The sequence below is a fragment of the Hypanus sabinus genome, chromosome 18, assembly GCF_030144855.1.
Source record: "Hypanus sabinus isolate sHypSab1 chromosome 18, sHypSab1.hap1, whole genome shotgun sequence".
NCBI classification, from domain to species: domain Eukaryota; kingdom Metazoa; phylum Chordata; class Chondrichthyes; order Myliobatiformes; family Dasyatidae; genus Hypanus; species Hypanus sabinus.
This window is the reverse complement of record NC_082723.1, coordinates 39,036,157-39,057,114: the sequence shown is the minus strand read 5'-3', so window position 1 is coordinate 39,057,114 and position 20,958 is coordinate 39,036,157. Positions and strand designations below refer to the sequence as shown.

The following is a 20,958-nucleotide window of genomic DNA, read 5'->3' as shown; positions in this document are numbered from 1 at the left end:
CTGCAGGAAGGGATGGCAAAATGGGATTCAGGGACAGGATGCTGTTGACATGGTTCTGTGATCCTGTCACCATGTAACGAGTTGTCCCTCTCCTCCACCCTGCGCCAGCCCCCTCTACGACCAGTACTGTAAGGATCACTACGGCGATGGACACTGCGACCAGGGATGCAACAACATCGAGTGCGAGTGGGACGGCCTGGACTGCGCCAACGACAAGCCCGAGAAGTTGGCGGACGGGACACTGATGCTCATCGTACTGGTACCCCCCGAGCAGCTGCGAAACAACTCGGTCAGCTTCCTCCGCGAGCTCAGCCGCGTCCTGCACACCAACGTCAAGTTCAAGAGGCTCGCGGATGGCAACGAGATGGTGTTCCCCTACTTTGGGAATGAGGAAGAGCTACACAAGAAACACGTGAAGAGATCGCTGGAGGATATCGGCAGCCACGTAGCTGGAGTCTTCAGGACTGTCAAGCGGTCCCTGTACACAATGGTGAACCCCAGGGTCCGCAGGGAGCTGGATGAGCGAGAGGTCAAAGGGTAAGTGCCAATACTGTCCCCTACAATCATCCTATGTCCTTCTTGACTAAGTGGTCAGTCCCTTTTTTCACCTCTGGGTTAACGTACAAAGTAAATTTATTATCAACGGACATGTATGCCACCATATACAACTAAGGGATTCATTTTTTTGCAGGCATTCACAGCAAATACAGGAGACACAATAGAATCAATGAAAGACCTCACCTAACAGGACAGACAAGCAAGGCCAGCTTCAGCCTTATCCGGGCTGGTGCACTCACTGCGACCCTGTGGGTCTGTTGCTCTGTGACGATCAGTACCAAGGGGTCAGTAGACCAGTAGAGGTGTACTTCTTAGCCCAGTCTGCCAACTTCAGCATTATTACTTAGAGATACAGCACGGTACCAGGACCAACTCCGGCCCAGTGAGCCCGCCCCACCCAGTTACACACGTGTGACCAATTAACCTTTGAAGCCATATGTCTTTTGGACTGTGGGAGGAAACTGGAGCACCCAGAGGAAACCCACATGCTCACAGGGGGAGATAGTACAAATTCCTTACAGATAGCATTGGAATTGAACCTGGGTCCCTGTCACTGTGTATGCTGCTCACCTGCCCAAACAAATATGTATTTTTAAACCGAACTGTTCCCTTTATTCCATATATTCAGTTCACTATCTAAAACCTATCTGCCCATCTATCTATCTAATTATTATTTCAATGATGATTAATATGAGCCTCTTCTCCACCCTCCCCATCCAACACAATCCCCGTAATATTCCATTGGCTCCTCACTGACTGTCTCCCTGCCTCTTTCTATAACGCAGAGGGAAGCAGAAGATCCCGTGCACCATCAGCCTTCAGGCCATGCCACTCAGGGACTTGTGCTAGTATTATTTGTGTGACTGCTGGATCTGTGACTGTACTAGATCACAACTATACGTGCTGTGCGTGACTGTACTGGACCGTAACTATATGTGCTGTGTGTGACTGTACTGGATTGTAACTATATGTGCTGTGTGTGACTGTATGTTTTGGATTGTAACTATACGTGCTGTGTGTGACTATACTGAATCGGTACTCTTTGTGCTGTGTGTGACTGTACTAGGTTGTAACTATATGTACTGTGTGTGTGACTACTGGATTGTTATTATACGTGCTGTGTGTGACTACTGGATCGTAACTATATGTGCTGTGTGTAACTGTATGTGTTGGGTTGTAACTGTATGTGCTGTGTGTGACTGTACTGAATCGTAATACCTTGTGCTGTGTGTGACTGTACTGGATTATAACAATATGTGCTGTGTGTGACTACTGGATTGTAACTATATGTGCTCTGTGTGACTATTGAATTGTAACTATACATGCTGTGTGTGACTACTGTATCGTAACTATGTGCTGTGTGTGACTGTATGTGTTGGATTGAAACTACGTGCTGTGTGTGACTATACTGAATCGTAACTCTTTGTGCTGTGTGTGACTGTACTAGGTTGTAACTATATGTACTGTGTGTGTGACTACTGGATTGTTATTATACGTGCTGTGTGTGACTACTGGATCGTAACTATATGTGCTGTGTGTAACTGTATGTGTTGGGTTGTAACTGTATGTGCTGTGTGTGACTACTGAATCGTAATTCTTTCTGCTGTGTGTGACTGTACTGAATCGTAATTCTTTCTGCTGTGTGTGACTGTACTGGATTGTAACTGTACGTGCTGTGCTTGACTACTGCATCGTAACTATACGTGCTGTGTATGACTACTGGATTGTAACTATACGTGCTGTGTGTGACTGTACTGGATTGTAACTATACGTGCTGTGTGTGTGACTATAGGATTGTAACTATACGTTCTGTGTGTGACTGTACTGAATCGTAACTCTTTGTGCTGTGTGTGACTCTATTAGATTTTAACTATATGTGCTGTGTGTGACTTACTACATCGTAGCTATACATTGTGTGACTATTAGACCGTAACTATATGTGATGTGTAACTATAACTGTATGTGTTGGGTTGTAACTGTATGTGCAGTGTGTGACTGTACTGAATCGTAATACTTTGTGCTGTGTGTGACTGTACTGGATTATAACTATGTGTTGAGTTTTTCCTCCGGCTTCCTAATTGACAAGGGACACTGCCTTCAACATAACTTGCACACAGGACACATTCAGTTGTTCCTGACAGATGATCAAGATGCTGTTGGTACCCCGATGAGTGTAGGGTCGGGTTTGCCAGGGATCCTGCTCTTGGTCTTATTGTGAAACTTACACACACACACACACACACACGTATATACAGGGCTCACTAGTACAATTGTGTTTAGTATGTCAGCTACGTCGCAGTAATTTTGCGTTCAAGGCCCACTCGGGGATCTGACTTCGGCTGTCAGGCTGTAGTCTCGATTCCTGCTGAGTTTCCTATAGTAGAGATACTCCATTAACTGTAAAATGCTTGGTGAATGGCACAATATAAATTTGAGATCTTTATTTTCCCTCCTCAAGATCAATCGTTTACTTGGAGATTGACAATCGGCAATGTTATCAGACTTTCTCAGACTGCTTCAACAGCGCAGCAGATGTGGCCGCATTCCTGGGCGCCATGGCCTCCCAGGGCAGCCTCCAGCTCCCCTACAACATAGAGGTCGTGCAAAGTAAGTGGAAGTTCCCCTTCTCCTTTGATGATCGCCCACCCACCTCCCCCAACCTGAAATGAGAGGAGAAGGACGAGCAAACTGGTACACTTTCCAACAGTATAATTAACGACATCTCGAAGGGCATCTCCTAACCCGTTATCAGCTGCCAAATCATTAAGGCAAAAGAAAGAATTGATCGGAGTGCTTGAGAAGTTGATGTCTTTGTAGTTGGGATCCATCAGTAATTCCTAGGCTTTTCACAGATTAATACCGCTGCACTAATTTGATGATTGCTAAATCCTTTCCCCTCACATGAGGGAGAAGAGTTCGACTTTCTTCAAGTCTAAAGGAAAGAAAACAAACCCTGGGAGCGTTTTGGGACGGTTTCCTCTCCCTCAATTGTTTTTTGCATTCTGATTATCCACCGTTTAACTGACCTTGTTTTATAACACAGGCTGAATCGTAATCGCTTTTTGTGCGTTTGTATAAAATGTAATGCTCACGGTTTTCGATCCTACTGCTGCTCATAGATACTTTCTCTGTCTCTGTCTCTCTCTCTCTCTCTCTCTCCATCCCTCTTGCTCACCGTCTGGGCCTTGCTCTGCCTGTGTCTCTGCTTCTATCTCTCCACATCTCACCAACTCGATCTTCCTCTGCTTCCTGATCACACGGCTCGGTTTGATGAATTCCACCTCCTCCCTTCTCTGCAGGTAAAGGCGATGAGAGGCCTCCTGACGTTAAACTCTACCCCATGTACGTGGTGGTGTCTGTGCTCATCTTCCTCGCCTTCATTGGGATGGGGGTGCTGGTGTCTCGCAAGAGGCATCGGGAGCACGGGCAGCTGTGGTTCCCCGAAGGGTTCAAGGTCACCGAGTCCAGCAAGAAGAAACGTCGTGAACCGGTTGGCGAGGACTCTGTCGGGTTGAAGTAAGTTGGGTGTTTTACCCGTTTGCTGACGCATTGGATTTCTGGTTCCCTGAGGTGATGCCCAATTAAGGAGATTGCCAACTTGTTTATGCAATGGAGATTTTAACATTCGGCAATAGCCTGCTTGCTCCAAAGATGTGTGCTTGTTGAAATATTCCAGTGGGGGAGGGTCCTTGTGAAGCATTGTGTAGAATAGAGTCGACAGATTCTCTGTGTAGCTCCTTCCTCTCCCAAACCTCCAGAGTTCCACCAAATCCCCAAACTTGGGCAAAGATTATTTACACACACTGGCCCATTCATGTGCTTAAGATTGTTTATAATTCTGATTTACAATGTCCTTTGTCCGAATATCTTGTCAGCTCACCTATCTCCCCTTTTTTTTGTGTGTGTGTGTGTGTGTTTAGGCACGTCTACCCGTCTGTCTGCAAGACTGATTGTTCAGCTGCTTTCCTGCAGCCTCTGTCCACCCGCTTGTCTTTCACTCTCTCCCTGTGTATCTGCTTCAGTATCTGTCTCTCTGCATGCCTGTCTGCCTTCTAGACAAGCCTGTTGGCCTATATGTCTGTCGTACCTATCTGCCTTTTTGTTGACTGTCTGTCTGAATGCCTTAATGTCTGTCTGTCAGTCTGATCCCAGCTGCCTCCCTTCTGTCTGTCTGATTACTTCTTCGACTATTGGTCTGCCTTTCTGGGCTTTCCTCCCTTCAGTCTATCCCTTACATTTTCTTATCTTACCCGTCCTTTTATTTCTGTGTGTGATTATTTCCTCAGTTCCCTCCTTTTGTTCATGTATGCTGGGTATCTACCGCTTGTTCTAGCTTTGTGTCTCTTGATAGCTCTGTTCAGATTTATATCCAGTCCACGTAAGTCTTGGTCCTTAATGTCCTCGAATCCAATGTTCCACCCTGTTTCCATTCACCTTATTCTCCTTGACCACTCATCCAACCCACTGTTAGTCTTTTATCCTCCTTCCATCTTGCACAGACCACATTGTAGAAACTGGATTTTGCTGCTTTTTGTAGTAAACATCTCATTTTATTTCTGTATCCAGTCCGTTGTCTCTCAATCCAGTACAGTTAGATGGCTCTATCTACATATGGTCTTATTCCTTCATAACTTTAAACCTCTGCATTGAGCTGACCTTTAATCTCCTCAGCCAACCTCCAACTGTATTCCTCAACTTGATTCCTGAGTCAAACCTCCCTACACCCTCCATATCCTTCAATACTGTGAATCAGGTCCTGCAGCAGAATTTTCAACACCTTTTTTAGATCTCCGCCTACCAGTCTCAGAACAAAGAACAATTTCTCCTGCTTCTCCACATTCCTGAAGACTAGTGTTTCTGGTGCCATTCTTATCCAGATCTATCTCTGACCCCCCCCCCCTCAACTTAAAATAATTCTTTAACATTTAGTCAGTGATTTGCAAAGGATTGTCAAAACTAATGTGCTTTACTTCTGCAAGAATTTAGAAATTCATATCTTTAATGAGAAATTTCATTAAAAGTTTTCTTTATCACAGATTTGGAACTATCTGGCATGGCATTACCCAGGATGCCAGCTATCTAGCTGTTGTGATGCTCTCGCCTATAACCAACTCTTCCAACGTTCCGGCTTTTAATAGAACTCAATAACCTGCTCATTCCTGGTGCTCCACTGCAGGTTTATTCTCAGAAGAACCCTAAAATATGAACTCTGAGGGAGAAACAGTTGTCCTCTATCATACACACATATTCACAGATCTCATTTATTCTGTCCTCTGCTCTCTTACACACTGCTGCACTTTTTGTCTCTCTGTTTCAATTTGTGTTTTCCTCTTTCCCTTCTCTGTTTCTCTTAAAATCCCCAGATGCAGCCAATCAGCTTCATGCATTGTTAACTAACTTCTCTCTCCCCTTTCTGTTCTTACTCCTTCCCCATCTTGTCTTTCTCTCTCTCATGTTTCTTCACTCATTTCCTCTCCTCCTTTCCCTCCTTTTCTATGTCTCCTTCTCCTCCCTCTCATCCATCTCTCCCATATATCTCCTCTATTGTTCCTTTCTCCCATTCTTTGTCTCACCTTCTTTCCATAATACCCTCCTTCAACTCTCTCTCTCTTCCCCCCCACCACCACCTGTCTCCCCATTGCCCTTTGCTACCCGGGAGTCTGGGAATCACTCTGTTTGTCGGGGCTGGGCTGCTGAGTGAGCAGGTATTTAGATAGCAGGGGTCACCCTCCTCTTGGTACCTTTTCACAGGCCGCTGAAGAACGTTTCTGATGGAGCTCTCATGGACGACAACCAGAACGAGCACTGGGGTGATGACAGTGGAATAGACACGAAAAGGTTCAAGGTATAGAACCTCCATGTGACAAACATGAAACAGAACACACATCCCCACTCACCCCTTGGCCCCCAGTTCTCTCCCTGTCTTTGTGGACAAGAGGATTGCAGGCCCATTCATTCAGTATTCAATCTGCCATTTTCAGTCGGAATGACACCGGTCGAAGAAGGGGAATATGACTCTAATAGTACCTTGGACCTCCTGTTGGAGGCTGATTGGGGAGAGGGATGAGCACCCTCATCTCTTGGGTGAAACCTACCCTGTGATTCACTCTGTCCAGCTGGATCAGTTCCAGTACCCACCCACCCACCTCATCACTACCCCAATACATTCCTCTTAACACCAAGGGTTGGCAGTACCCTGCATTATTTTAACACTCCTCCCGTACTGGCCCATTTCATTGCACTGGGCTTTTCCACCATGGAAGGTGCCGGGCTGCACCTGTACAGCTTTGCTCTCTCCGTCCTCCCCTCCCTCCCTCCGTCCCGCTCGCTCACAAAGCAGCGCTGAGACGCTCTGTGACGGTGTCCTCCTGCGCTTGTGCTCTCTGGCAGTTTGAAGAGCAGGCGATCCTGGCAAACCGCGAGGACCACACTGACCACAGACAGTGGACCCAGCAGCACCTGGACGCCGCTGACCTTCGGCTGCCGAGCATGGCGCCAACCCCGCCCCAGGGTGAAATCGAGCCCGACTGTATAGATGTCAACGTCAGGGGCCCAGGTATGTTACCCATCTCATTCGGTCTGTAACATATGAAAAGAACTCTGCACGCCGCTAGGTAAAACTGCTCTCTAGGAGGGCATTGTATAGAGTGGCTTATGTTTGTACAGGGAAGGGGGAGAGTTTACTGTGAGATGGGGTTTGGATTGGAGCTGAGCTTTGACAGTGGGCTGAGTTGTGTGACACTGGTAATTGGTTCAGTATTGTCACATGTGCCCAAATACGGTGAGAAACTTTGTTTTGTGTGTCATCGGTACACAGGTATGTCGGGGTAGTGCAAAGGGGGAAAATAAATAACAGAAGGCAGAATACAGCGTCGCACAGCACGCACGGTGCACGTGGGCAAATAAGATGCAAGGGTCGTGCTGAGAGAGACTGAAAGATGAAGAGCTCATCTTTATCATACAAGATGTCCGTTCAAGAGTCAGTGGGATGGAAGCTTTCCTTGAGCCTGGGTGGGTGGTATGAGGCCGGGTTGGGGAGCATGTTTCTATGAAAAGCTTATTGCAAGGTATTCTCACATGTACCATGTTACAGTGAAAAGCTTGTCTTGCAAACTGTTCATACAGATCAAATAATTACTCAGTGCGTTGGGCTAGAACGAGGTGAAACGCAAACAATTCGGAATCGAGAGTAAAACCTGCCAGATAAGGGCAGAGCAGGCAAACGGTGAAGGGCAAGGTCGTAACAAGGTAGACTGTGCAGACAAGTGTCCTTCTTACACAAGTGTTTGATGAAAGTTGCCTTTGAGCCTGGTGGTACATGTTTTCAGGCTTTTGTATCTTCTGCCATGTCTGGGGTGACTGGGGAGGGGCTGCTTTACTGAGGCGGTGAGAAGTGCAGACAGAGTCCATGGAGGGGTCACCAGCTGGTTTGTCTCCACAGATGGCTTCACTCCCCTGATGATTGCCTCGTGCAGCGGGGGTGGCCTGGAAACGGGCAACAGCGAGGAGGAAGTGGACGACGCCCCAGGCAACCTCATCTCTGATTTCATCTACCAGGGGGCCAACCTCCACAACCAGACAGACCGGACAGGCGAAACCGCCCTTCACTTGGCTGCCCGCTATGCCCGGTCTGACGCTGCCAAGCGTCTCCTTGAATCCAGCGCCGATGCCAACATTCAGGACAACATGGGCAGGACGCCATTACATGCTGCTGTGGCCGCGGATGCCCAGGGAGTTTTCCAGGTGGGTACTAGCACGAGCCACAGGCCAGCTGCTATCTGACGAACTGACAGGACCGGCTTCCAGCTGTGATCAAAGTTAATTTTATTGCCCTTCTTTACACCACTGGCATTTAGGGCAACTATGAAGGTCCCATCTCTCTCTGTCCACAGCTACTCAGATGTAGAAGGATTCTTCATTGCTGTTTCCGTAACAGTTTTGTCTGGCCTTTGCCCTTTGACCCGTTTGGCATGGGCGACCCTACCAAAGCATAAAGCTCTGACTCCAGCCAGCACAGCTCTCCAGGTCACTGAGGCACGACAAGGTTGTGGCCCTCTTGGAGGCCCATTTATTGTCATTAGAACAATAATCAGAGTCAGCTTTATTATGTTGTGAAATTTGTTTTACAACAGCAGTACAGTGCAATACATAAAAATACTATACATTACAATAAGAATATATAAAAAATAAATAAATAGTGTAAAAAGGGAGCAAAATAGCAAGGTTGTTTTCGTGAAATCTGATGGCAGAGGGGAAGAAATTGTTCCTAAAACAGTGAGCGTGTGCATTCCTCCTCGCTGATGGTAGTAATGAAAATGAGGCATGTTCTGGATGGTGAGGGCACCATGAAAGCACCTTCTCGGAGCTTTGCCTTGTGAAGATGTCCTCGATGGTGGGGAGCTTGCACCCACGATGGAGCTGGCCGAGCCCACAACCCTCTGCAACTTTGTGCTTTGGAGCCTCCACACCAGGCAGAATGCTCTCTACTGTACATCTGTAGATGTGCTGGTGATCTTCACGGTGTACATGCCTTTGTTGTGATGGCAGAAGTGCAACGGGAAACTGCCACAGGCACATTACATCAGGTAGACAACAAGCAAAAAAAGCTAACAACATAAATTATGTGATTATACAAGAAAGAACTCAATTAGAACAGCAAAGAAGAAAACACAGTCCACTGTGGCGCATACTGGTCATGGTGATGAGATACTGAGTTAGTGATTTGGGTTGTGCCTGTTGGTCCAAGAACCTATTGGTTGAAGGGAAGTAACTTGTTGAACCAGCTGGTGTGGGACTTCAGGCTTCTGTCCCCCCCTACCTGATGGTTGCAGTGAGAAGACGGCATGGCCCCAGGTTCTGGGGATCTTTGATGAAAGATGGAGTCCCTCTGCTTCCTGTGTGACTGCCCTTGACAGAGGATGGATTGGGTTTCTCCTCTTCCTATTTGCGAGCTCAGAGGAGGGCCTGAGAGGACTCCGTTTGCTCTGTGACAGACTCAGCGGGGCTGGGGAAGGTCTCTTTGTGACTGGCTCGAGGGGAAGGGTTGGGTTGTCTTCTCCAGTTTCTATGTAACACATGGAGGGAAAATTGTATGACTTAGAACATAGAAAACTGGCCCACAATGTTATGCTGACCATGAAACCTACTGTAGAAGCTACCTGGAATTTCCCTAGCGTGTAGCCCTCTATTTTTCTAAGCTCAATGTGCCTATCCAAGAGTCTCTTAGAAACCCTGTTGTATCTTCTGCCTGCCTCTCTGTAGGTGGTTCAAGCACATTTGGGAGATTGATGGCGTGCTACAAAGTCCTGAATAGCATCTGTTGTCCCTTTGTGGCTCCAGGGGTTGGTGGGGTGGGGGGGGGGGGCACTTCTCTCCCTGTGTGGAGCTGAATGGTCGTGTCGTGTTACAGATGGGAAACTCAGTAAAGCCCCCTATTCTTGTGTTACTGATTCACTTAATGGCCCCCTGTTCCTGTGATGGGCTGAATATTCTCCTCCTGACGTGCACTCTATTCCCTTCCCTCCAGATCCTGATCCGGAATCGAGCAACAGACCTGGATGCACGGATGCACGATGGGACCACACCGCTGATCCTGGCCGCACGCCTGGCCGTGGAGGGAATGGTGGAAGAACTGGTGAACTGCCATGCCGATGTCAACGCAGTAGATGACTTTGGTAAGGGGCTCTTGTTGAGGCTGCAGGAGGAACGAGTGGGTGGAGAGGCAGGGAACTGGAGGATCTGGAAGGGTCAGGAGGTGATGATTCAAGGTTATCTGGTCAAAATTCACTGTGTAGATGAGAGGATCTGAGACCAGAGGATCAGATATGGGGAGGAAATCAGATTGGAATGTAAGATTTTTTTTAAAAAAGGGGCTTGTTTAGTGATTACAGGATTACTATAGGCAGAGGAGCAGAACCAGGCCAATCAGCCCATCCAGTATGTTTCGTTGTGGGAGCAACCCCATTACATTACCACATTCCACTGTTCACACAATTTACAGTAAACAGCTTCCAATTACCACACGGCCATCTTTATCCAGCAGACATTTGAGCCTCCGTGAGACCCTCTGGTCCCAAAAGGCCCCACGATGTACCCATAGGTGCTGTCTTACCCTTTTCCAGGGACACATGGACGTGAATGTAACCCCGGAAGGGGAGCAAGCAATCGGCATGGGCAGAACCCTTGACTGCCGGCTGCCTGGACCCATGGATGACCACCATTGGCCATGTCCAGGAGAGTACCCCACTGACTGACCCACCCCCATGTCCAGGAAAGTACCCCACTGACTGAGACACCCCCATGTCCGGGAGAGTACCCCACTGACTGACCCACCCCCATGTCCAGGAGAGTACCCCACTGACTGACCCACCCCCATGTCCGGGAGAGTACTCCACTGACTGACCCACCCCCATGTCCGGGAGAGTACCCCACTGACTGACCCACCCCCATGTCCGGGAGAGTACCCCACTGACTGACCCACCCCCATGTCCGGGAGAGTACCCCACTGACTGACCCACCCCCATGTCCAGGAGAGTACCCCACTGACTGACCCACCCCCATGTCCGGGAGAGTACCCCACTGACTGACCCACCCCCATGTCTGGGAGAGTACCCCACTGACTGACCCACCCCCATGTCCGGGAGAGTACCCCACTGACTGAGCCACCCCCATGTCCGGGAGAGTACCCCACTGACTGACCCACCCCCATGTCCGGGAGAGTACCCCACTGACTGACCCACCCCCATGTCCGGGAGAGTACCCCACTGACTGACCCACCCCCATGTCTGGGAGAGTACCCCACTGACTGACCCACCCCCATGTCCAGGAGAGTACCCCCACTGACTGACCCACCCCCATGTCCAGGAGAGTACCCCACTGACTGACCCACCCCCATGTCCAGGAGAGTACCCCACTGACTGACCCACCCCCATGTCCGGGAGAATACCCCACTGACTGACCAACCCCCATGTCCGGGAGAGTACCCCACTGACTGACCCACCCCCATGTCCGGGAGAATACCCCCACTGACTGACCCACCCCCATGTCCAGGAGAGTACCCCACTGACTGACCCACCCCCATGTCCGGGAGAGTACCCCACTGACTGACCCACCCCCATGTCCGGGAGAGTACCCCACTGACTGACCCACCTCCATGTCCGGGAGAGTACCCCCACTGACTGACCCACCCCCATGTCTGGGAGAGTACCCCACTGACTGACCCACCCCCATGTCCAGGAGAGTACCCCACTGACTGACCCACCCCCATGTCTGGGAGAGTACCCCACTGACTGAGCCACCCCCATGTTCAGGAGAGTACCCCACTGACTGACCCACCCCCATGTCCGGGAGAGTACCCCACTGACTGACCCACCCCCATGTCCGGGAGAGTACCCCACTGACTGACCCACCCCCATGTCCGGGAGAGTACCCCACTGACTGACCAACCCCCATGTCCGGGAGAGTACCCCACTGACTGACCCACCCTTATGTCCGGGAGAGTACCCCACTGACTGACCCACCCCCATGTCCGGGAGAGTACCCCACTGACTGACCCACCCCCATGTCCGGGAGAGTACCCCCACTGACTGACCCACCCCCAGGTGCACCAGCTGACTGAAGATTGAATGGTGGGGATGAAGTGCAACTAGAACTTAAGGAACAGTCACTTAGATACTCAAAGAGAGGCCAAAACCTCTCACATTCTATATATAGCCATAAACCAATGTAGAAAGCTGTGCAGGGTTATTGTTTTCTGCCCCTCTCCCTACCCCAATCCCCAATGTAAAGGGGTGGACTCCCGTATCAAGAGGACTGGGATGGGGGTTGATAATTAAAGCCCATTGTGTTTCTGTCAACCCAGGGAAGTCAGCCCTACACTGGGCAGCTGCCGTCAACAACATGGAGGCCACAATGGTCCTGCTGAAAAATGGAGCCAACAAGGACATGCAGGATAACAAGGTGAGGAGACCAGAGGTACACTGACCCTGTGGGGCCTGGGGAGGCAAGGGGCTTCTCCTCATCCTGGATTCAGATTTATTTATCATGTGTACATCAAAACAATCAGTGAAACATGCCAACACTGCTAGGGATGTGCTGGGGGCAACCCCCAGTGTCGCCACACTTTTCAGCACCAACACAACACACCCATGATGTTCAGCAGAACATAACAAACAACAAAACAAGCACAAAATCAAGCCCCTTTCTCTCTCTCACACTCACACACACACACTCCCCTCCAACCCCAGGACACACCTCTGGGCCTCCAGTGGACAGAACCTCCATCCTAAATCTATTGCCTCAAATCTTGAGGCTATGTCTCCAGTTCTGGTCTACTTACCAGTGGAAACAACTTTCCTGCCTCTATCTTACCTATCCCCTTCACAATTTTATATATTTCTGTAGGATCCCCTCTCATCATTCGAATTCCAGCAAGTATAGTCCCAGGCACCTTAATCTCTCCTCAGAGGGTTAACCCCTTCATCACCGGAATCAACCTCGTAAACCTCCTCTGCACCACCTCCAAATTATACTTGCTGTCTGAAGTGGTAATGAAGACAGATTCCAGAGCATCTTTCAAACAGAAATTGGATAGATATATGATGTGAAAGAAGTTATAGAGAGAGACTGGGGGAGTGAGTCTGTTTAGATCGCTCTTTGAAAGAGCCAGCTTGGGCATAGTGGACTAAATAGGCTGCTTCCGTGTCATAACAAACATCCATTCTCATAAGAAAAACTCCAAGAGAAATATGAGCTGGCCATGTTTATCAAATAAAGATAAAGATACGATTAGATTAAGGAGCACAGTTTATAATGTTGCCAAAAAGAGCAGATAAGTCTGAAGATTGGAAGGGATTTAGAACGCATACAAAAGATAACTGAAAAGTTGGCAAAGAGACACAGTAACTTGCAAATAAACTAGCAAGAGAATAACAACACACAAAATGCTGGTGGAACGCAGCAGGTCGGGCAGCATCTATAGGGAGAAGCGCTGTTGACGTTTCGGGCCGAGACCCTTCGTCAGGACTAACCGAAAGAAAGGATAGTAAGAGATTTGAAAGTAGTGGGGGGGAGGGGGAAATGCGAAATGATGGGAGAAGACCGGAGGGGGTGGGATGAAGCTAAGAGCTGGAAAGGTGATTGGCGAAAGTGATACAGAGCTGGAGAAGGGAAAGGATCATGGGATGGGAGCAAGAGAATAAAATCAGTTTATAAGACTTGCATAGGATTGTGAAAAGAAAAGAATTCCTCAAGAAAACACACCTGCTGGCAAAATCTGGGATCACTTTAATGACAGAAAAGGAACATTTTACAAACTGTTACAGAAGAAAGGGAGAAAAAAATTGTACCAGAAACAACAGAGAGTTCAAGGCTTCAGCATTACGGTTCATGAAGAAGTAGTACTGGAGAAATTAATGGGACTAAAATCCATCCTTGCCTACTGTGTCTGATTGTTGACTTTGCCAGATTTAGGATTTGTCTGCAGGAACAATGGGTGCATTGGTCTGCATCTTTCAGAACTTCCCAGACTTTTTTTTTCCAAAGATTAACTGTATTTGTCGAAACATGCAGTCAAATCAAATCAGCAAGGATTGTGCAAAATGGGGTGTGAGAATTGAAAGGGGGAACCATAATCTTGGATAAGGGAGAAAAAGCAAGGAAGCACATTCCAGTAGCTTAGCTTTAGAGAAGACAGATGTTAGAGCCCATTATTAGGAATGTGGGTGTTCAAAGTAATAATCAGGTTCCTCAGAATCTGCATAGTTTCATGAAAAGGGAAGTCTTTTTAACAAATCTATTAAGAGTTTTCAAGTACAAGCAGTATAGAAAAATAATAACAGATGTCAGTCATAAACACGAGATTCTGCAGATGCTGGAAACCCAGAGTAACGCAAAGTGCTGGAGGAACTCATTTTGTCTCCATCATTGTCTCCACTTACAGTGATGAGTAAATGCTGCCTGACTGCTGAGTCCCTCCAGCATTTTGTGTGTGTTACTCTACCATACACAAGTCAAGTTTTAAAAGGCATTTGGTAAAGAGCCGCCCTAAATTAGGGGTTGTGGGTTTGGGATAATGCATTGGCATGGATTTAAGATTAGTTCATAGACAGTTGCTCACTATCAATTGGCTTTTAGTTAATGGGGCATGGCAAGAGACATTTATTCACAGTCTATGTCAGTGGTTTGGGTAATGGTCTATCTAATGTATCTGGGTTTGCTGATAGTACCAAACTCAAGTGGAAAAGAAAGCTGTTAAAGTGGGTGTGGAGAGGCTAAGAGGAGAGATGAATAGGTTATATGAAGGGGCAAGATTAAAGCAGATGGAAAAGGAAACGGAGAATATAGTTAGTCAGTTTTGAACTACAGGTAGGAAAAGCTGCAAAAAGGTTCTCACACAGAGGGAACCTCAGTGTCTCATTAATGAACCACAGACAATCATCATGTGGGTACAGCATACAACTGAATCAACAAAAACTGTGTATGTTTTTACAAGTAAGTCCTATTGCAATTATATGGGGCCCAGATGGACCTCATCTTGATTGCGGTCTAGTTTTTTTTTGTCTCCAGTTAACAAAAACTATGCTTTAGGGCAGGGTTCCCAAACATTTCTATGCCATGGACCAATACCATTAAGCAAGGGGTCCATGACCGCAGGTTGGGAACCCTGATCTAGAGCAATGCAAGAAAGGCTCACTAGTTCTGGGAAGAGGGGATTATCCCGAGAGGAGTGAGTAAACCAGGCCCACCTTCTCTACAGATGATTACAGCACAAGATGTAAAATTCTTGTTAGGTTGTCTTCCCAACTGAAGTGAATGCAACTAGGGTAGGGGTAGGCGAGGACAACTAGGGCAGGTGGTGAGCGAGGACAACTAGGGCAGGGGGTGGGCGAGGACAACTAGGGTAGGGAGTGGGCGAGGACAACTAGGGCAGGGGGTGGGCGAGGACAACTAGGGTAGGGGGTGAGCGAGGACAACTAGGGCAGGTGGTGAGCGAGGACAACTAGGGCAGGGGGTGGGTGAGGACAACTAGGGCAGGGGGTGGGCGAGGACAACTAGGGTAGGGAGTGGGCGAGGACAACTAGGGCAGGTGGTGAGCGAGGACAACTAGGGCAGGGGGTGGGCGAGGACAACTAGGGCAGGGGGTGGGCGAGGACAACTAGGGCAGGGGGTGGGCGAGGACAACTAGGGTAGGGAGTGGGCGAGGACAACTAGGGTCGGGGGTGGGGGCAAGGACAACTAGGGCAGGTGGTGAGCGAGGACAATTAGGGTAGGGAGTGAGCGAGGACAACTAGGGTAGGGGGTGGGCGAGGACAACTAGGGTAGTGGGTGGGCGAGCACAGTCTCAGAAAAAAGGGTGATGACAACGAGAAAAACCTTTGCTTGAGAGGTTGTGCATTTTGGACTGACTAATCATATTCACGTTCAGAAGTAAGATCAATACATATTTGGACACTGTAGGAGCCCAGTGATGGGTAGACACTGTAGGACAGTAGGACGGGTGATCACGTTGGATGGAACAGGAGGCTTAAAGGGTAAAGTGGCCAATTTGTTATGTTTTGGTGTCATACATCTATTTTAGAGTGCTTGACATTGTAGAGTTTTTTTTTAATCTCTGCCTTACCCACCACCGTCCTTTGTCTTTTCTGCTCCCTCAGGAGGAAACCCCGCTCTTCCTGGCAGCGCGGGAAGGGAGCTACGAGACGGGCAAGCTCCTGCTCGAGCACTTCGCGAACCGCGAGATCACTGATCACATGGACCGGCTACCCCGCGACATAGCGCAGGAGCGCATGCACCATGACATCGTGAGGCTGCTGGATGAATACAACCTGGTGAGGAGCCCCCAGGTGCAGATGGGTGGCAATGCCACCAACCTCTCCCCACCCATCTGCTCGCCCAATGGTTACATGGGCAGCGCCAAGCCAGCTGGCCCCAGCAAGAAGTCTCGCAAGAGCAACGCCAAGGGGGCCAACGGCAAAGAATCCAAAGAAGCCAAGGTAAAGAGGAAGAAGTCCCAGGACGGGAAGGGAAGCCTGTTGGACAGCTCCTCGGTCTTGTCTCCTGTTGATTCCATGGAGTCCTCCCATGCCTACCTGTCAGACGTGGCTTCCCCTCCCCTGTTGACGCCTCCCTTCCAACAGTCGCCTTCCATCCAACTCAACCATCTGCAGGGGTTGGCAGTGGACGGCCACCTCAACTTGAGCCATCTAGGCATGGGCAGGAAGCAGGAGACACTGGGAGGAGGCAGCAGGATGGTTTTTGAATCGGTGGCCCCCCGTCTCTCCCACCTGCCCGGCTCCAACGGGCAGGCCATCAGCAGCACCTCCATGACCATGAACTTGGGAGGGGCTGGCGCAATGAGCGGCCAGTGCGACTGGCTGACGCAGATGCAGACGGGGATGGTCCAGAACCCCTACAACCCCATGAGGAACCCAGCGCAGGGCCATGCCAGGGGCCTGCAGCAGAGTCAGCATGGAATGATCACCTCGCTACACAACGGGCTGCCCAACACCTCCTTGTCACAGATCGTCAGCTATCAAGGCCTGACCAGCACCACTGCCCTGCCACAGACGCACCTGATGCAGCAGCCGCCTCAGGGCGTCTCGGCACTCAGTGCCATGCCCGGCGGCACCGCTCACTCCATGGGCCAAAACTACTGTGGCGCCGACCCGAGGCAGGCCGACTTGCCCCAGCTGGGGGGCAGCAGCCTCCCAGTCCACGCCATTTCGGCCCAGGATACCCAGCTCCTCCCGACCTCGCTGCCGAGCTCCATGAGTCAGTCGATGGCCACCACCCAGTTCCTGACCCCCCCCTCGCAGCACGGCTACTCCTCGCCCCTGGACAACACGCCCAGCCACCAGCTGCACCTGGCTGACCACCCTTTCCTGACCCCCTCGCCTGAGTCCCCCGACCAGTGGTCCAGCTCCTCGCCCCACTCCAACATGTCCGACTGGTCAGAGGGCATCTCCAGTCCCCCGACCAGCATGCACTCCCAGAAGGGACTTCTCTCTGATCAGGTCTTCAAGTGAGAACTTTCCAGCCCCTCCCCCCGACAAACCCGTTCTCATCTCCCCTCCCTCAGCCCCCTGGGGTTCAGGCAGCTCAGCCACACAGAGGAGGAAGCCGACGAGGTGAGATGCAACAGCGGGGGCCCATCTGTTGGACTGTCAGAGAAGGCCGTGTCCAGTTTCTGATTAGGAGCAAATGAACAAGGGATGGATTTTTGTTCTGTGTTTTCCTTTAATTTATTTATGTACTTTACATTTTTACTGTGTTTTTATTTTATTTAATTCTTTTTTTTGTTATGTTTGAGATGTGGGCAGTTTATTTTATGGATGCTAACACCCCATCTCAGAGCCTGACGGATGGTTAGAGACAGTGTTGTTTTTATAGAAACTTGACACTTTTAAAACAGAATAGATAGCTGGTTTTTGTGTCGATGAATTTTTAGCCGATCGATCTCTTGCTAATGATAAATGTATAAAAATAGTATGACTTATATTTATATATGAGTTCAGAATCTTTGAAGAAAAGAGTGAAAATAAGTTTGTGTACACACTGTATACCCTCGGGTAAGTGCACCCTCTCTGCCCCACAACACACCAGTGACCAGTGCTGGTCCCTTAGGTAAATGCACACACTGGCGAATTCAACCCAGTTCACTCACTGGCACACAGTGAGTCTTTCACAGCCCCTCCCCCCTCCCCCCTCTGTGAGTCTCTCTCTCTCTCTCTCTCTCTCTCTCTCTCTCTCTCTCTCTCTCTCTCTCTCTCTCTCTCTCTCCATTCACAGTCTCTCATACACACACTCAAAATCATAGTCTCTCACACACACAGTTGCAGCCGCTGATTCCCACATTTACACACCCTCAGGTTGCCTCCCCCACACCCACCATCCCTACGGCTTATTCTCGCACACTCGCTTTCACACTCCTGTATGTTCACATCCACGTCTATGTGTGTGTGAGAGGACTGAGCCCCCACCCCCCCAACTAGGGCATTTGATGACGTGAATTCCAGACACTATCACAGGTTGTAGCGGACAGCACATTTGGAACAAATTACAGCATCTTTGCGTGTTTAGTTTTCGGTATTATCAGGGGGGCGTCATGTTAATGTTCTCAGAGGATGCTCAGCTCAAAATTGTCAATTCTCTCCTGCGATTGAAACCAGGAAATGGAACACTTGTCATTGACAAGTTACTGAGAGAGATGATTTCAGTTTTTGATTTCTGTAATCATATTGTGCTGAAGTCTGTGTTTCTGACTTGATTCAATAATGACACTATGTTTAAAGTTAAATGGCATTTAAGTTATTCTGGTCAGGCGGGGCTGCAAGGGAAAAGGTCAGAAAGTTAATGGTTTGAGGTGCTGTGAATTAGCAAGCAAGGTCTACAGCCACTTTTATATCTTCCCCACCATCCCCCATTCTCTCCTGATTGGAGTCCCCTCTTCCCTCCCTTTGCCACCTCTCGACATAGTAGGTGTTTGACTTCGTATCGTGATGCATTCGCAGGATGATTTCAACAGGACAGGGTGAGGCAGGGGGCAACTGCCATGTGCAGACGGGGCACTCGCCTGTTTCCGGAGAGGGTGGAGCGCCCACGATCCACACGAGCACCTTCCTCCCACATTCCCCCCCTCAGCCATAAAAGTGTCCTGGGAAAGAGGAGGTGCTGAGAGTCACCTCCCCCCATATTAGACACATGGGGATCACCTTTAAAAGGAGATTGTGTAAAAGGATTATTCCGCTGTTTTAGTGAAAGTACCATTTCTGTAAACATTGTAAATAAACAGTGTTTAATAAAAGATTTTGTTTCAGAAATCTGTATGATGTAAGTGAGATATTAAATGTGTCCTGGCCCTGTGATGCAGTGTTTTATAGCTTTCAAGTTACCCATGTAAAACCCTCTGGTGATTATAACATACAGTAACAGCCAGCCAGAGGATGCTAGTTTGAAAATATGGTGTATTTTCTGTTAACTGCTTTTTGTAAACTGTACTTGTAACAATAAAACTGTGCCAAGGGCATCTAGAACTAATCTACTCCCGTTCAGCTCCATTTCCTTGGTCTTCTTTGGGCTCTGGTTCTTTCTTGTCTTCGGGCTGTGCTTCACCCAAATGAAAGGCAACAGCCTATGTTTGTACAGCACTCTTTGTAGAACATCACAAGATGCTTCACAGAGTCATCATTCCAGAGAAACTTTGGTCACAGCCACATGAAGACCCCAAGGAGGCAGCCCAAACACCCGAAGCAAAGACCAAGTCATGGCTTCAGCCAGTGAACGTTGACACACAGGGCGGTAGGTCTGTGAAACAGGCTGCTGGAGGTGGTGCTAGAAGCTGATAGTGGCTTTTAAGAAATTTTTGGAGAGGCACAGGGATATGCAGAGAATGGAGGAACACGGATCACATGCGGTCAAATGAGATTCAGATTCCGAATCAGGTTTATTATCACTGACAAATGTCATGAAATTGGTTGTTTTACAGTGACAATACAGTGCAATATATAAAATATACCATAAATTACAATATATATATGGTACTGTGCAAGAGTCTTCAGTGCGCACACACACACACACACACACACACATATATATATAGTTAGGGTGCCTAAGACTCTAGCTAAAAGGGATTTTATATATATATATATAGAGTTTGACCATAAGACTTGGGAATAGAATAATGCCATTTAGCATATTGAGTCTGCTCTGCCATCCCATTATGGCCGATATATTATCCCTCATCATCCCATTCTCCTGCCTTCTCCCCGTAACCTTTGATGCCGTGTCCGATCAAGAACCTATACCCAATGACTTGACCGCCACAGATTCACCACCTTTTGGCTAAAGGAATTCCTCCTCATTTCTGTTCTAAAGGGACATCCCTCTATTCAGAGGCTGGTTATACACTCACCCACCGTAGGAAACATTCTCTCCACTCTACCCAGGCCTTTCAATATTTGATAGGTCTCAATGAAATCCTCCCTCCATTCTTCTAAACTCTAGTGTGTACAGTTTCAGCCATCAAATGCTCATCAGATGTTAACCTTTTCATTCCTGAAATCATCCCTGTGAACCTCCTCTGGACCCTTTCAACGTCAGCACATCTTTTATTAGATAAGGGGCCCAAAACTGCTCACAATTCTCCCAAGTGCGGTCTGACCAATGCCTTGTAGAGCCTCAGCTTCACACCCTTGTATTTCAGTCCTCTTGAAATGAATGCTGACATTACATTTTCCTCCCCTACCACCGACTCCATCTCAGAATCAGGTTTACTTTCACTTGCACATATTGTGAAATGTGTTGCACTGTGGCAGCAGTAACGTGCAATACATTAAAAAAACAATAAATTACAGTAAGAAATATACACAGTATATAAAAAAATGAAAATAAGTAGTGCAAAAC

The 20,958-nt window shown here is 48.5% G+C and overlaps 1 protein-coding gene across 1 annotated transcript in view; it reads left to right on the top strand.

Moving 5' to 3' along the window:
- The window catches only part of LOC132407534 (neurogenic locus notch homolog protein 1-like), a 100,316-nt gene extending 80,723 nt beyond the window's left edge, over positions 1 to 19,593 (top strand). Inside the window, exons 26-34 of the mRNA XM_059994215.1 lie at positions 109 to 537; positions 3,017 to 3,165; positions 3,858 to 4,074; positions 6,310 to 6,403; positions 6,949 to 7,114; positions 8,000 to 8,301; positions 10,085 to 10,232; positions 12,419 to 12,516; positions 16,212 to 19,593. Coding sequence (XP_059850198.1) covers positions 109 to 537; positions 3,017 to 3,165; positions 3,858 to 4,074; positions 6,310 to 6,403; positions 6,949 to 7,114; positions 8,000 to 8,301; positions 10,085 to 10,232; positions 12,419 to 12,516; positions 16,212 to 17,582 — 2,974 coding nt within the window. The 3' untranslated portion in view covers positions 17,583 to 19,593. The remainder of the gene's footprint in view (positions 1 to 108; positions 538 to 3,016; positions 3,166 to 3,857; positions 4,075 to 6,309; positions 6,404 to 6,948; positions 7,115 to 7,999; positions 8,302 to 10,084; positions 10,233 to 12,418; positions 12,517 to 16,211) is intronic.
- The last annotated feature ends 1,365 nt before the right edge of the window (positions 19,594 to 20,958 follow it).